The sequence below is a fragment of the Ranitomeya variabilis genome, chromosome 7 (assembly GCF_051348905.1).
Source record: "Ranitomeya variabilis isolate aRanVar5 chromosome 7, aRanVar5.hap1, whole genome shotgun sequence".
NCBI lineage: Eukaryota > Metazoa > Chordata > Amphibia > Anura > Dendrobatidae > Ranitomeya > Ranitomeya variabilis.
Window position 1 is genome coordinate 50,888,783 of NC_135238.1, and position 17,940 is coordinate 50,906,722.

General features: G+C 41.3%; 2 protein-coding genes across 6 annotated transcripts in view; one reads left to right on the plus strand and one right to left on the minus strand.

Annotated features, from left to right (window-relative positions):
* GPRC5B (G protein-coupled receptor class C group 5 member B) overlaps positions 1-14,802 on the plus strand; it is a 67,393-nt gene extending 52,591 nt beyond the window's left edge. The window contains exon 4 of one of the 2 annotated variants that reach the window (XM_077275059.1): positions 14,209-14,802. In XM_077275059.1, coding sequence (XP_077131174.1) covers positions 14,209-14,262 — 54 coding nt within the window. In that variant the 3' untranslated portion in view covers positions 14,263-14,802. Of the gene's footprint in view, positions 1-14,176 lie in introns of both variants that reach the window. The other variant, XM_077275058.1, reaches the window with a different exon arrangement.
* IQCK (IQ motif containing K) overlaps positions 5,536-17,940 on the minus strand; it is a 58,864-nt gene continuing 46,459 nt past the window's right edge. For 2 of the 4 annotated variants that reach the window (XM_077275061.1, XM_077275062.1), the window contains exon 9: positions 5,536-5,778. In XM_077275061.1, coding sequence (XP_077131176.1) covers positions 5,675-5,778 — 104 coding nt within the window. In that variant the 3' untranslated portion in view covers positions 5,536-5,674. Of the gene's footprint in view, positions 5,779-14,175; positions 14,307-17,940 lie in introns of those variants that run through there. The other 2 variants (XR_013218155.1, XM_077275063.1) reach the window with 2 other exon arrangements.

A 17,940-nucleotide genomic window follows, 5' to 3' on the forward strand; every position in this document is an offset into this window, starting at 1 on the left:
AGTCATCCATCCTGACTGTGGCCACTGTTGGGCGCATAGCTCCTGGCCAATGACCACAAATGTAGTGTGTACATAACCTAAAGGCCGTCAGCCGAACAATGCTGCAGCCAATCGTCCAGCCCACAGCCATCTCGGCCGACTCTCCCATACACGCGTGCTCGTTTGACAGAGCGCCACTGTATTCTCTGAGAAAGCTGCCGACAGACATCTCTGCTGGCGGGAGAACAACGTGATCATCAATCCGAAATGAGACATGACTGATCAACATCTCGGTTGGCCGGCACATAGACATTAGAGTGTTGGCCGGACCCATCGATATCGGAGGGTGCGGTCGACATTCATCTAATTTGTATGGAGAACTTGAAAAGAATCTGTCAGTAGGATCAACCATCCTAAACTGTAGGTCACAGAAAGTTGAAAAAATTGATACCTCGATATCTGCAATCCGCTGTCTAATTCCATAGAAATCCACTGTTTTCTTAATATGTAAATGAGCTGTTAAGATCTATGGGCCGAACATAGATCTCCCCGAGAATCTGCCTCCAGAGATTATTTGAAAATAAAGACTGGGTTACCAGTGTGAGACATGTAATGACTGACAGTCTGCTCTCCTGATTTACATCTCTCACACTGGTAATGTCACCTTCAATTTGGAGGCGGATTCTCAGGGAGATCTATGTCCAGGCCCATAGATCTTAACGGCTCATTTATATATTAAGAAAAACATGGATTTATCGGGAATAAAATATCAGATCGCAGATATCAAGGTGTCATTGTATTCAGCTTCCTAGGACCTACATGCCCATATAGACGACTTTGGAGGGTTGATCCTACTGACAGATGCTCTTTAACTCACTCTTCTATTCCTTTACCTTATAAAAACAAGCAACTTTAAAATGAACCAGCAGATAATATTTTAACATCATTGGATTAATGGATTATCAGACATTTGAGATTAACAGCTGCACATGAAAAAAAGAACAGAAAAAGGCAACGAAATTCTCTTTTCGGTGCACAAATCCTTAGTGGAGATATGTGACCCAAAAATAGTGCAGAGGCCAAAATAACAGAATTGTAGAATAACTCGGCTCAAAGTTCAGCTGATGAGAGCCTGTCCTCTCTCCTGACATATCTGTTTTAGTAAATTATTAAATGTATTGCTCATGGATTAACAATTTTGTGGCCCCTTTTCTTATACCTCTGTATTCCTCTGTTATTCCTACTGGAAATGCACAAATATAGATTGACAAATGGGTGTTACTCTTTCCCTTGTCAATTGTGTGTGTCCCGTCTATAGGGCCACGCTGACCCCGTCCAGTCACTCCAATCAAGAGGAATGGATAGTGACTGGGCGCTGTCAGTGTGGTCCAATGAGGAATGGATAGTGACTGGACGCTGTCAGTGTGGCCCAATCAGGAGGAATGGATAGTGACTGGACACTGTCAGTGTGGCCCAATCAGGAGGAATGGATAGTGACTGGACGCTGTCAGTGTGGCCCAATCAGGAGGAATGGATAGTGACTGGATGCTGTCAGTGTGGCCCAATCAGGAGGAATGGATAGTGACTGGACGCTGTCAGTGTGGCCCAATCAGGAGGAATGGATAGTGACTGGACGCTGTCAGTGTGGCCCAATCAGGAGGAATGGATAGTGACTGGACAGTGTCAGTGTGGACCAATGAGCAATGGATAGTGACTGGACGCTGTGTGGACCAATGAGGAATGGATAGTGACTGGACGCTGTCAGTGTGGCCCAAGCAGGAGGAATGGATAGTGACTGGACGCTGTCAGTGTGGCCCAATCAGGAGGAATGGATAGTGACTGGACGCTGTCAGTGTGGCCCAAGCAGGAGGAATGGATAGTGACTGGACGCTGTCAGTGTGGTCCAATGAGGAATGGATAGTGACTGGACGCTCTCAGTGTGGACCAATCACGAGGAATGGATAGTGACTGGACGCTGTCAGTGTGGCCCAAGCAGGAGGAATGGATAGTGACTGGACGCTGTCAGTGTGGGCCAATCACGAGGAATGGATAGTGACTGGACGCTCTGTGTGGCCCAAGCAGGAGGAATGGATAGTGACTGGACGCTGTCAGTGTGGACCAATCACGAGGAATGGATAGTGACTGGACGCTCTGTGTGGCCCAATCAGGAGGAATGGATAGTGACTGGATGCTCTGTGTGGCCCAATCAGGAGGAATGGATAGTGACTGGACGCTCTGTGTGGCCCAATCAGGAGGAATGGTCCCATCTGTCAGTTTCTTCATACATTTCCCAGAGGAATAACAAAGGAACATCACAATGTAAAGAAGATGCTTGAAAATGGTCACTTGAATTAATTTAGTAAATTGTTATTTACCAAAATAGATGTCAGGACACTCTGTGACCTCTGTAACTCCCACATCGTTTAGCTGGCAGCTATCTTTCCCGACTAACAAATACACAGGGATTTTTCATTCCTGTGTTCGCTATGAGACAAGCATTGCCATAATCATGTGGCAGCTTATATCCCTGTGGGAAAAAATAAATAAATCAGGAAATTGATCCTTGATTGATCATTGTGTCCACCGACACATGATAGTCGGCCGATCTGGCTGATATCAGCATATCCTGTACTTGCACAGGGGCCCATCTTCTGTCTGTGTCTGCTGCTGGCAAAATGTTCATTAACAGCTATGTAGTTAAAGAGAATCTGTCAGCAAGTTTTTGCGACTTCATCTGAGAGCAACATGATGTAGAGAAAGATACCCTGAATCCAGTGATGTATCACTTACTTTACTGGGTGCAGTGGTTCAGACAGTTTTTTGATTTAGCAATTCAGCAGAACTGAGAAAGCTGTCCCTGCTCACACCAGGCTCTGTGTACCTAGTCTATAGACAGTGAGCTGCTTATCACAGGAGAGGGCGGAGTCAGACTAGCAAGAGTGCGTCAGCTAGTCGCAGCAATGATAATGTCATAGTGATAAAACCTTCATTAGAAGTAAACAATAGCACACAGCCTGATAAGGGACACATTGTTGAATTCTGTGTTTTAATCCCTACCTCATGCTGTCCTCAGATTATATAGAAAAAAAACTGCTGACAGATTCCTTTTAATGCTCAGCTTTCAGTAAAAACAATAGTGATCTATTCTCTATGTGATAAGTGGGGACCAATACCAGGGACTGCCACCAAGCAGTAAAACAAAGGTGAGATTTAGGGAAACCTGAGTTCTCAAGTTTTGGGTTGAGAATGTTCTAAAATATAATATTACACATTTTACTTTAAAAAAAAACCCAAAAAACTAAAACAATTGTCGTTATAAATTCTTTTTACCATAAATCAATTTTACACATGATAATAAGAAACTTTGTACTATATTGTATTCTTTCCCCTCCTGGACTGGACTTTCATTCTCAATTCACAGCTAAAATCTGTCTTTAGTGAAAACAAACTATCCCATTTCTGAGATGGGAGATGGCAGTTGGTGCTCATAAAGTTCTATGGAGAACTGTAACTGTTTCAGAAGAACTTGCAGCAGAATGTCTGTCAGCTGCTACAGTAGCTCCTCCCTCTATAAAGTCATTTCAGGAGAACTTGCAGCAGAATGTCTGTGTCAGCTGCTAGCTCCTCCCTCTATAACGTCATTTCAGGAGAACTTGCAGCAGGATATGTCTCTGCCTCTAGCTCCTCCCTCTAACGTCATTTCAGGAGAACTTGCAGCAGAATGTCTGTCAGCTTCTAGCTCCTCCCTCTATAACATCATTTCAGGAGAACTTGCAGCAGGATATGTGTCGGCTGCTAGCTCCTCCCTCTATAACGTCATTTCAGGAGAACTTGCAGCAGAATGTCTGTGTCAGCTTCTAGCTCCTCCCTCTATAACGTCATTTCAGGAGAACTTGCAGCAGGATATGTGTCGGCTGCTAGCTCCTCCCTCTATAACATCATTTCAGGAGAACTTGCAGCAGGATATGTATCAGCACGGGTTTACTAGGGACCGTTCATGTCAGACTAATCTGATCAGCTTCTATGAAGAGGTAAGTTCCGGACTGGACCAAGGGAACCCAGTGGACATAGTGTATATGGACTTTTCCAAAGCTTTTGATACGGTGCCACACAAAAGGTTGATACATAAAATCAGAATAATGGGGATAGGGGAAAATGTGTAAGTGGGTTAACAGCTGGCTCAGGGATAGGAAACAAAGGGTGGTTATTAATGGAGCACACTTGGACTGGGTCGTGGTTAGCAGTGGGGTACCACAGGGGTCAGTATTAGGCCCTCTTCTTTTTAACATATTAATGACCTTGTAGGGGGCATTCAGAGCAGAATTTCAATATTTGCAGATGACACTAAACTCTGCAGGGTAATCAATACAGAGGAGGACAATTATATATTACAGGATGATTTATGTAAACTAGAAGCTTGGGCTGATAAATGGCAAATGAGCTTTAATGGGGATAAATGTAAGGTCATGCACTTGGGTAGAAGTAATAAGATGAATAACTATGTGCTTAATTCTAAAACTCTGGGCAAAACCGTCAATGAAAAAGACCTGGGTGTATGGGTGGATGACAAACTCACATTCAGTGGCCAGTGTCAGGCAGCTGCTACAAAGGCAAATAAAATAATGGGATGCATTAAAAGAGGCATAGATGCTCATGAGGAGAACATAATTTTACCTCTATACAAGTCACTAGTGCGACCACACTTAGAATACTGTGCACAGTTCTGGTCTCCGGTGTATAAGAAAGACATAGCTGAACTAGAGCGGGTGCAGAGAAGAGCGACCAAGGTTATTAGAGGACTGGGGGGTCTGCAATACCAAGATAGGTTATTACACTTGGCGCTATTTAGTTTGGAAAAACGAAGGCTAAGGGGTGATCTTATTTTAATGTATAAATATATGAGGGGACAGTACAAAGACCTTTCTGATGATCTTTTTAATCATAGACCTGAGACAGGGACAAGGGGGCATCCTCTACGTCTGTAGGATAGAAGGTTTAAGCATAATAACAGACGCGGGTTCTTTACTGTAAGAGCAGTGAGACTATGGAACTCTGCCATATGATGTTGTAATGAGTGATTCATTACTTAAATTTAAGAGGGGACTGGATGCCTTTCTGGAAAAGTATAATATTACAGGGTATATACACTAGATTCCTTGATAGGGCGTTGATCCAGGGAACTAGTCTGATTGCCATATGTGGAGTCGGGAAGGAATTTTTTTCCCCCAATGTGGAGCTTACTCTTTGCCACATGGTTTTTTTTTGCCTTCATCTGGATCAACATGTTAGGACATGTTAGGCTATGGGTTGAACTAGATGGACTTCAAGTCTTCCTTCAACCTTAATAACTATGTGTCGGCTGCTAGCTCCTCCCTCCTCCGTAGTATTTTACAAACACCAACTGCCATCTCCTATCTCGGTAATGGGAAAAATATGTCTTCACGGAATACAGATTTATGTAGATTTAACCCATGAATTGAGTGAAGGATGAGAAAGAAGCAGATTTCTCTGATGAGATATATTACATAGTTGCTTATTTTTTTGTGTACTATTGATTTGTAAAAAGTAAATTAAAACAAGATTTTTTTGCGATTCTAGATTATCATGCCCTTATGTCCTGGGCACTGAAAAATGCCAAATGATTAGATACCAGATAAATTCGAAGTGAACAATTTCTCTTTTACGCCCAGTGTATTTATATCATTGCGTTCTGAAGAGTTGGCGACGCCACGTGAAAGGAGACTTTGGCATCATCTGATGTAGAGCCCGGGTCCTCCAGATCGTCCAGTTCTTTTTCCACTGCACAAGACACAAAGAACAAATCAGGTCACGTTTATGTGTTTAGACTTGTGATTATTCCCTAATTATAAAAAGTTAAAATGGTTTTTATTGAAGCCGGAGCTCGGAGAACAGAATAAACAGGACATCCTGTACCGGAGGCACAAATGACAAAACCTCCTGGTATACGAAGCTGCGGTATCTTGCTGAGTCGGTGTACACAGTAAAATAATGGCCACGTCATGGCTGAATTCTATCCATTGACAACAAACTAAACAGTTTGGTAAATGATGTGGAAGAGGCAGACAATGCACGAGCCTTCTAAACATGATACTTTAGACAAGGTCAACAATGGAGATCCATTTGTGCCCGGCGCAATATAAATGGTAGCTAAGCGTCCTTTCAGTCATTCAATGCTTTGCTTTGGCAACACATATCATAATTACAACAGATTACTGCTCGCGTGCAAAATAAGTCGGTGAATGCGGTGGTTACCATGATGGGATAGAATAACAGGCTCAGATAAGCTCTATTATAACAACATTAAATAGCTTTTAATAAGGTACGAATATATGTATATCAGATTTAAAGAGTAATAATCTTTTTTTTCCCCATAAATTAATAGTACATATGGAAATAAGAAACTTTGTAATATATCTTACTAGAGAAATCCACATCGTTCTCCTCCTGCATTGATCGTTCATTCTCAAAATGCTTAATTCACAGGTAATATCTGTCTTCGGTGAATACAGACTTTTCCATTACGGAGATAGATGACAGTTAGTGTTCATAAAGTTCTACGGAGTTGTCTGTGTCGGCCTCTAGCTCCTCCTTCCTCCATAGAATGTTACAAGCACCAACTGCCATCTCCTTTCTCAGTAATGTGAAGGTTCGTCTTCACCGACTACAGATTTTACAGATAGATTGAGAGTGAATAATCAGTCCAGGAGGAGAAAGAAGTAGATTTCTCTGATAATAATATATTATACTAAGTACTATTGATTTATGATATACCAATTAACACAATGGTTACTCTAGAAAGTCAGCTTCGTAGGAGTCTGAGCCTCAAATAACCAACAGAATAAAAGTGCAATCACGCGGGATCTATCCACTGTGAATCCCCCGGAGTGATTAATCTTCAGCAGCAAAGGTTGCAGATTTTGATGCGGGAAAAGCTGCTGATTTACTGCATTGTAAAGGGTAAAATCCACATTGAAAATCCACAACATAAATTAACAAGTTGGGAATAACAAATCAATTTCTGCTAAGGGTTTCCTTTGCAGGGTATGCAAGAGATCATGTAAAATCTCATCCACAATGTTGGTACTGTAATAAGCCACTATCCAAGTACTGGTTTTTTTTTTTCTCTACAGAAATCCTTATATTAACTAATTTACAGGAAATCTGTCACAAGGTTTTTACTTCCCAATCTGACGAAACTATAAAATAGGGACGAAACTATAAAATAGGGACGAAAACCCAAATTCCGTTTGGTAGGACAGTACTGGGCTTCTTGCCGTAGTTTTGATAGGTGTTTTATCTGCTGCAGCCCTGCTAGTCTTCTCAAGGATGAGCTCTGTATAGCCACGCTAATTGACAGCTTTCTTGGTACATTGTGTATAGGCAGAAATCTGCCAATCAATGATTTGGTTCAGGGATAGCCAGAGCCCATGAAGATCGAGGACAATATAGGAAGACTAGCACATCTGCAGAAGATAAAATGTTGTTTTATCAAAACTACAGCAAGGATCCCAATAAATGACAGAGCTGGAATCCGGATCATTGCATCTACTTTATGCTTTCTTCAGATGGGACAGAAGAAACCTGATGGCAGATTCTCTTTCAAATAAGAAAGCTTCTCATTCTTACTATTTTTTTTTTCTAGAGATTATGGCACAATATTAAATTGAAAAAGCAATTAAAAATTATAAAGCTAGACCATTTAGATAGGATTCCCCCCCTTAGTAGAGCGTTAGCCCACATTATACATAAAGTCTGGGGACATGAGAAGGGAAGAATGCAGGATCATCACCCGTCCAGTGTCAGTCTGACAGAACATTCTCAGCTGTCGCTGTCATTACCCTCCAAGTGTCTCAAACATATTTAGGAAAAGATGATATCTTGTATGGAATCCTATCAATCTGTCATATTAATCGACACCTGGAACCACCCGGAAGTGCACTGAATGTAATAATCCCAAATTGCAATGAATTTGAGTGCATTTGGCACCTTTTTTTTAGTTTACGTGTGCTTAATAATAATAATAATAATAATAATAAAACAAAAACTAATAATTTTATTTATATCGCGCCAACATATTCAACATATTGAAGAGAGGGGACCAGATTCTTAGGAAAATTTAGAAAGAGGGAACAGGGAAGAGTTAGATTAGTGAAATGAGGTGATAGGCTTGTCTAAAGAGATGTGATATTAAAGCACGCTTAAAAAAATATGGGAGCTAGTAATTAATCGGATCGTCCGGGGTAGTGCATTCCAGAAAACTGTCTTGAATACGGAAGTCTTGAATACGGAATTGGGAGGTTTGGATAATGGAAGATGTTAGTCTTAGATCAGTTGCAGAACGGAGAGCATGGGTAGTAGAGTGATAGACAGAGATAAATAAGGGAGGAGATGTAGGGTGTTTGTGAACTGTGGAGAGCATGGGTAGAGTGATAAACAGAGATGAGGGAGATGTAGGGTGGTGGTGAACTGTGGAGAGCATGGGTAGAGTGATAGACAGAGATGAGGGAGATGTAGGGTGGTGGTGAACTGTGGAGAGCATGGGTAGAGTGATAAACAGAGATGAGGGAGATGTAGGGTGGTGGTGAACTGTGGAGAGCATGGGTAGAGTGATAGACAGAGATGAGGGAGGAGATGTAGGGTGGTACAGAACTGTGGAGAGCATGGGTAGAGTGATAGACAGAGATGAGGAAGGAGATGTAGGGTGGTGCAGAATTGTGGAGAACATGGGTAGAGTGATAGAGATGAGGGAGGAGATGTAGGGTGGTGAACTGTGGAGAGCATGGGTAGAGTGATATAGATGAGGGAGGAGATGTAGGGTGGTGGAGAACTGTGAAGAGCATGGGTAGAGTGATAGACAGAGATGAGGGAGGAGATGTAGGGTGGTGCAGAACTGTGGAGAGCATGGTTGGAGTGATAGACAGATGAGGAAGGACATGTAGGGTGGTGCAGAACTGTGGAGAACGTAGGTAGAGTGATAGAGATGAGGGAGATGATGTAGGGTGGTGCAAACTGTGTAGCGCTTTGTGGGTGAGACTGATAAGTTTACATTGAACTCTGTAGCAGATGGGCAACCAGTGCAATGACTGGCACAGGGTAGAGGTATCAGTGTAGTGAATGGACATAAATACGACCCTGGCTGCCGCATTCAGGATGGACTGGAGGGGAGAAAGTTTGGTTAGAGGGAGACAGATCAGTAGAGAGTTGCAGTAATGAAGACGAGAATGAATAAGAGTCACAGAGTTTCAAAGGTGAGAAAAGGTCAGATTCTGGATAGGTATTTAAGATGCAAGTAACATGATAGAGGAGGTCCTGCTCTAAATAAAAGTCAACAGCCAAATTTAAAGGGACTCTCGGCTTGAAGATTGTGTTGGTCTGGATAGATACATCAATTTCATTGGTGTAGTATATATTGCAGTTCCAGTGCATCTAACATCTAATCCCGGGTGCTGCCAAGATTAACATCCTCCCTCCAATTATCTTCCTCATAATATAGGTAGGGACTATCTAAACCGGACCACCCCTTTAAAACAATACTTCAGACCAAAAGGATATAGTATATACAAAATAAAATTTAGCAATTGCAAACGTTTTGGTTGCACAGGAGTACGGCATATGGATCATTAGCCATTAGAATGATCTACATGATTAAATAACCAGTAGGCATGATAGCAGCCCGGGAGGTATTTTTTATAAAGAATGATGAGTACATTTCTGCCTTTTCTATTTGCAGCATGTTCAGCATGTTACTATTATTAGTTCTGCCCTCCAAGACAATCCCTTTAAGACCAAAATATTTCCTTTATTAAGGCATGAACTAAAAATACACATGCCATACAACTACTTTGCTTTTCCATTTAAAAGCCACAACTTAGGCAGAACGAGTCTAAAGAAAACCACAAGAGTCATCGTAAATCAATAGATGGATGATTAAACTCGGATTAATAACACGATGCATTAATCACGTAATAGTTCTATTGATTTTTGGAGAATTATGGTTTTTATTTATAGGGGCTGAGGGAAATAATGGAAGTTACAGACATGTCACTACTTTATACTCCATGGCTGGAAACTGTAGGTGGTCACATCTATTGTGTGCCAGTTACGGTAAATTAAGCCAATTTATGACAAACCCATTCAGCTGATATATATATAACCCTCTCGGCTCATTAACCTCTTAGTGACAGAGCCAATTTGGTACTTAATGACCGGGCCAATTTATACAATTTTGACCCCTGTCACTTTGAGGTTATAACTCTGGAACGCTTCAACATATCCCACTGATTCTGAGATAGTTTTTTCGTGACATATTGTACTTCATGTTAGTGGTAAAATTTCTTTGATATAACTTGTGTTTATTTATGAAAAAAACGGAAATTTGGCAAAAATGTAGAAAATGTTGCAATTTTCAAACTTTTCATTTTTGTACACTTGAATCAGAGAGTGGTGTCACACAAAATAGTTAATAAATAACATTTCCCACATGTCCAATTTACATCAGCACAATTTGGGAAACCATCTTTTTGTTATTAGGAAGTTATAAGGGTCAAAAGTTGATCAGCAATTTCTCATTTGGACAACAAAATTTACAAAACCATTTTTTTTTTAAAGGACCACCTCACATTTGAAGTGAGTTTAGGGGGGTTAATACCCAACGTGACACCATTCTAACAACTGCACCCCTCAAGGTGCACAAAACCACATTCAAGAAGTTTATTAACCTTTCAGGTGTTTCACAAGAACTAAAGCAATGTGGAGGGAAAAAAAATGAACATTTTACTTTTTTCACAAAACTTTACTTTGGAACAAATTTTTATTTTATTTTCACAAGGGTATCAGGAGAAAATGGACCACAAACTTTGTTGTGTAATTTCTCCCAAGTACGCTGATACTCCATATGTGGGGGAAAGCCACATATGGGGTGCATGGCATGGCTTCGAAGGGAGGGAGCACCGTTTGACTTTTTGAACGCAAAATTGTCTGGAATCAATGGTGGTGCCTTTTCACGTTTGGAGACCCTCTGATGTACGTAAACAGTGGAACCCTCCCAATTCTAACTCCAACCCTAACCCCAGCACACCCCTAACACTAATCCCAACCCTAACCACAACCCTAACCCCAACACACCCCTAACCCTAATCCCAACCGTAACCCTAACACACCCCTAACCATAATCCCAACCATAACCACAACCCTACCCTAACTTTAGCCCAACCCTGACCCTAGCCCCAACCCTAACCCCAGCCCTAACCCTAACACTAGCCCAACCCTAACTTTAGCCCAACCTTCACTTTAGCCCAGCTCTAACCCTAATGCAAAAATGGAAATATATACATTTTTTTTTTATTTTATTATTTTTACCTAAGGGGGTGATAAAGAGGGGGTTTATTTACAATTTTTTTTTATTTTGCTCTCTGTGATAGGGTCTATAACTGCTGCTATAATCCAGGATTATACATAAAATGAATTGTTCTCTTAATACAGAACACATAGTAATTGGCTCCATGCTATCCCCATTCTGCATGTTTAGTATCACGAGAGCCGGTACTTCGCAGGAGTATTTTTGCTGAGTGCGCTGTGATTTTCCACATCAAAGCGAAGACTTCAGGTAACATGAAATACCCCAGAGGTGACCGGCTGCCTGGATATGGTGCAGCTCTGATGTTTGTGACTTGGAGCATAGTCATAGATTGTAAGCTTGCGAGCAGAGCCCTCATTCCTCCGGTAACTGTTGAACTATGTGTTACTTTGTGATGTCTTTATAGTCTGTACATGTCCACGATTAATTGTAAAGTGCTGCAAAATTTATTGATGCTATATAAATAAAATTATTATTTATTAGTTCAAATACTGATATACTTTGTGACCATAGTACATGTATTCCTCTCTCAATAGGCTGCCCTATTTAATTTGGCTTGACGACGCGCCACATTTCACATCCGTTTTATTGCCTCTTGTTAGTGTCACATTTACTGTATTCATTGTAAAGCTGAGAAGTGTCAATTCTGGCGAGGTGCTAATTAGTTATATAAAAGAAAGTCTCAACGAGATATAAATACATGCTGGGACACGTGAATTAAAAGCTATGCTCACGTTTGCAATGTTTTATTCAATTGTCCAATCCATCTACAATGAAAAAAGAAGCCGCCTTGCAAATAGTCTTACTTAAAACATTTGTCCTGTTCCATGTTTACAGCTGCTGTGCAGAGTTATGTGTCTCCATGGTAACAGGTAACAAACAATGGGTAACCTGCTTCTGCAGCAACACTCCCCTCCATGTGTCACCGCCTTCTTTCTAAAACCTATTTATTTGGTATATGAGCAGGAGGCAAGAAGAACGGACACTACACAGTGTATTTCCAGGGGCCACAGCACCAGGTGACAACTTATTGGTGGGAGTGCTGGGTATCGGAACCCACTCCCGCTGATCAGATATTGATGACTTATCCAAAGGATAGGCCATCAATATCTCGGCCCCAACTACAACTTGAAACAATAATTGGTCTAGTTATATACAGAATCCAATCAAGGGCGAGCTTGGACAGAACTTTCATACATGTAGGAGCTGCACTTCCTCGTCTACTCCGATCTGCGGAAGTGCCTTAAAAAAAATATAGGCCCCATTTTGTGCCTACCCCTACCAACCCTCCCATGACCAAGGACTTTGGAAAACAGGGCCCTATAGTAATAACCCAAAGCGTGGTACCTCCTTAACCTCAAATTAGCACAGAGACGAGATAGTAATAACCCAAGGCTCAAGCTGCTCTTCAAAAAATTGTTAGGTCTTCCTACCCGGGCCTAATGGGTTATGGGAGCATGGGCCGGGTTGGAGACATTGCTTTGAGGATATTGGGGTTAGGCGTCAGCAAATACAACCTTTAAAGCGAATTTCAAGGTTACACATCATGATTTCAAGTTAATATTTTATCTTAAAAAATGGGACTTTGACAATAAAGTGTGAATATTCAGTCAATATATGTGAACCTTATGTGATAAGTTACTGAGCGCACAGAAATCAGCGTTTTCCTCTATTTCCTAGCCTGCGGTGGAGTGATCCACCAGCTATTCCAGAAATAACGGGCCCTCTTCTGTGGGTAGTTCTGTCCTAGACTTTGTAAGGTGAGATGCCTACAAGACGCGCAGCTGACACAATCTGTCTAAGGAAGTAACTTCAGTCTGAAAGCAGGTCGTATGTATCTTGTATGAAACATGTTACTGGCCCCTTTGAAAAGTCACGTGGTCCTCTATATATAGATGGATGACCCGACCCTGGCATTCAAGTGACTTTTTAGATGACACACTCGGCAGCCTCATCTAGTGAAACAGTGACCTCCGCTTCACAAGATCTGCTAATATGATTACCCTGGAACAGTTTTCCTAAACTCCAAACTTCAAGGCCCACCAACAGATCATGTTTTCTGGATTTCCTTAAAATTGCGCAGGTCATGGAATTATGTGGAATACTAAGGAAATCCTGAAAACATGATGTGTTGGTGGGCCTCGAGGACTGGCGTTGAGGAACACTGCCCTAGAACATGAGCCTAAATCTGATGAATATTGGATATTTTTTCAAGGATATGCATCAGCTTCTACATTACTATAGACTGACTGATGTACAGGGTGGGACATTTATATGGATAACACCTAAATAAAATGGGAATGGTTGGTGATATCAACTTCCGTTTGTGGCTAATTAGTATATGGGAGGGGGAAACTTTTCAAGATGCGTGGTGACCATAGTGGCCATTTTGAAGTCAGCTATTTTGGATCCAACTTTATTTTTTTCAATGGGAAGAAGGTCATGTGACACATCAAACTTATTGAGAATTTCACAAGAAAAACAATGGTGTGCTTGATTGTAACGTAACTTTATTCTTTCATGCGTTATTTACAAGTTTATGACCACTTATAAAATGTGTTCAAAGTGCTGCCCATTGTGTTGGATTGTCAATGCAACCCTCTTCTCCCACTCTTGACACACTGATAGCAACACCGTAGAAGAAATGCTAGCACAGGCTTCCAGTATCCGTTGTTTCAGATGCTGCACATTATATGTCCTCTAATGTCCATGTGAAGTCGGCACCATGTGTGGAGCTTGGATTACCACCGTGCTGATGCACACATATATCACATCTCCAATGTCTTTACTTAATAACAGGTTTGTTAAACCATTAATTAGTTTGTCTTGTTCTATCCCATCTTACTTAACAGGATATCCTGCAGTTCATTCTGAATCAGAAAGACGGAGCAAAGAGCCAGGTTTGAGGATGAGCTAAACCCATGGGGAGATACACCTTAGGCCTCTTAATCTGGTGGCGAAAATGAAGAGCAAAAAACGTATGAAGAGGAACAATATGGCAGAGACTTTTTCAAGTATTTCAACATGAACCCATTTTGGTTGGGTTATAACAACTGTAAAATGCTCAAGCATGTTCCTGATCTGTCTTGTAAAGCACAAACATATAACATTTGATAGAAAGTCATTACATTGAAAATGTATCTAAACATAACATAAAAAGAGACTAGAGAATGGGTTGCACCTAGGCATTCTCCCGAGACAATTTTTAGAATATTGTCATCACTTATACATAGTGAAGGCAGCCATTTTTTCAGCCTAAACAAGTGGCACAGAGAGACATCAAGCACAAAGTACTTCATATATTCATCTTGTCTCCAACTTCTTAGGAAACTAAGGCTGCGATTGGGCATTTGAAAGGTTACTTGTCACTGTGTGGGATCGACCAAAGCACCTTTTGGGAAGAAAATATTTTTGTAAAATCTTCATAAAAAAACTCTGCCATTGGTGAGAATGTCAACTGCTTTCTTGTGACGAATGGTGGCCATGGACATATGAATAGGCTTTTCCAAACTGTGGCTCTTAAGATGGTGAAAGAATACAACTCCTAGAATGCATTGACAGCCTGCAGCTATCGGTGCATGATGGGAGCTGTAATTTTGCAGTCTCTAAAGAGACCTAAGTGGTCTCCAATATTTCTGATCTTGAGAGCCACATTCAGATCTGATATAAGGTCGCGAGCTACACCTAGACCCTCCCCCCAAATAGTCACATTCATCTCCTGCTCTCCCCTCCCCACCCAGAGACCCCATTACTGGTATAATGACAGCCAGAACTTCCAGAGAGAAATCACACCAAGGCAGTAGACCTGGATTCAAGGGTTTCCACCTTACCTAGCTTTGGTATTTTCGCATCAAGCACACCCAACATACTACTATCACCTCTAACTTTGGGCACCTCCTCTGACTGGCAGTGCCATCCCATAACAAGGCTTGTATATGCTCCTTCAGATCTGCTCTTCTGTGCAGGCCTACTCACAAAATTTATCATTGGGAAACCTGCTCTTCATAGCTGTTTGCTAGACTTGGTATTAATATGCCGAGCTGACAGACAGCAGAAAGCCATACGTCATGGGTCTGCGAGCCACTTGTGGCAAACGAGCCCAAAGTTGGAGAACCCTGCATTAGATCATACTTATCCGTAATATAAATAGTTCACACTAACATAATGGCTTCCTTCTGTTTATAGCATGAGCAATGATGCTTCACACGGATTTATTATCAGATCAAAATCCAATGACTTAAAAAAAAGTTTTAGAACAATTGTTTTATTAGCTTAAAAGAAGCGCTTCCATCAAAGTTTTTATCCTGTTAATATATTACAGTTATCATTTTATATAGCATTGTGTACTTACAATTGCTCCTTTTGCCTTTCTACCCAGTTATTCTTCTCTTTTCTCTGCTCTATGTAGAAACAGGGAGTTTCTTTTCCCTCATCAACTGACCCAGCTGCCCTCTTCTCCCCCTACCAGCGACGTTTGCAGTGACTTATGTAGGGAAAATTGACCTCCTGCTTCTACATAGAGCTTAGAAGGATTCAGCTAGTCTGTTTTTAATCATGTGATGTCATAGACCGGATGGAAAAGAGAAGAATTAACTGGGTAGAAAGGCAAAATTAGCAATTGTAAGTACACAGTGCTATATAATATGATGACTGAAATATATTAAGAGGATAAAAACTTTGATGGGAATGCTTCTTTAAAAAGGTAAAAACAGAAAAAATAAATCATATGCTCTTTCTGATCCCCCACCCAACCACGATGCTTCCCAGTTCCCAGATGGTCTCTTGCAGTTAATAATGTTCTGTCTAGCCATGCAACTGCTTTATTTGATTGCGATCCATTTGGCCTGGCCACGTGATGGCTGCAGTGGCCATGTGGTTACACACCATGTGATTACTTGCAGGAAAGCATAGAGGAACCGTCAAGGAAACCAAGAAGCATCGTAACAGGAGAAGCCGGGGATCGGCAAGGTGCGTCTGACTTCTTTTTTCATTTTTTAACATTCTTAACTATTTTCAATTCTGATGGCCGATAATCTCGTTAGGGCTATACTTGTAGTGGAAAGTGGCAAAACCTTGACCAGCTCTAAATGGTAATGTGAACAGAGCCTATCCAGTTGTTTTTCTGACATCCTCATAGATATATACTGGAATTTTGAACGTTTTCAGAAATTACCCAATTGCCCAGCACATATACCAGTCCAATCTGATGATCCCATGTTGGTTCAGATCTCTGGAGAGCACTGGGATAAGCCATAAGGGATAGCTCACCCACCTTTTATCTAATGTTTATGGGCAACGTAACTACTAGAAGATTTTTCACATGATATTCTTGGATCAAGGACTCAGAATGATGGAGGCAAACCTAAATCTATCCATGTAATGATAATCCCAATGTTAGCGCTATGTTTCTCAGGCTCTTATACCTGGATATCTTCTGTAGATATTAAGGGCAAAACTTGAAGTTGTCCTTTACTTGGAAAACTTCTTCTCATACCCCTCACTTGGCCCTGATAAAACAATAAAGCCTATACTCACCTCCCGTGCCGGCGCCGATCCCGCGATGTTGGCACCTGCTCTCCCCAGGGCTCTTGTGCGATGTTGTGACGCCGGCGCCCATTCAGCGCTCAGGTCACTGTCTCCGCCTTTGGACAAATCGACCATGTAGAGGAAGTCAAAGATCAGCTGCAGCCCGGACTTCCTCTTCATGTTTGATTTGTCCGAAGGTGGGGACAGTGACGTCAGTGCTGACTAGGCGCCGGCGTCACAACACCGCACGAGAGCCCCGGGGAGAGCGAGGCCCAATTCAGTGTGAATGGTGCCGACACGGGAGCTGAGTGTAGACTTCATTATTTTCATAGCGCCAAACATTTTGATCAAGAAGGGTTTGTCCTAGTAGTGGACAACCCCTTTAATATGTTCTGTCACGTTAAGAGGATACCGGTTTCCATTCACAAAAGCAAGCGGATGGCAAAAGGATTGATCTAAATGTCCTCTAACTCTAGATGTCTGGGCATACATTTCTCATAAATGGCAGAGTTGGGATGAGGAACTTGATCTGACAAATGGAAGCACAATTTCATCTAGGCCTTATTTATTAACACTGTCTCAGCTGCCAATAGGAGTTCACATTTCTTTGCAAAATGAAGAAGTTTAAAAATGAAAGCTGAATTCTGATTGGTTACTACTACTCATTAGGTCATTTTGAAGATCTAGTATCTGTAAGTTTGCAAGGAAAAAAACATTAAAATAGTTTTAGTGCCAATCTTCTAAGCAGACTAATCTAAGGTGCAAAATGAAAGTAATAAAAAATGATGGCAGCTGAAATGGAATCGCACAAAGTTGAGAACAAGCTTATCACATTTACATGACTACAACGTATTAGTGAAGTCGTAGCATTATAACCTAGTGGATAAAGCTACAGGAATAGTTTAGCTAGAAAGCCCTATAAGTTGGGGAATCATCCAAAATACAAGCTGGCTGGATGAAGTAAGGGTTGACTGACAGTAAAATATATTTTTTAGGCATGGATTGATTAAAAATAATAAATGGAGACATACTCGCCTTTTAGGGCAGGCGGCTCTACA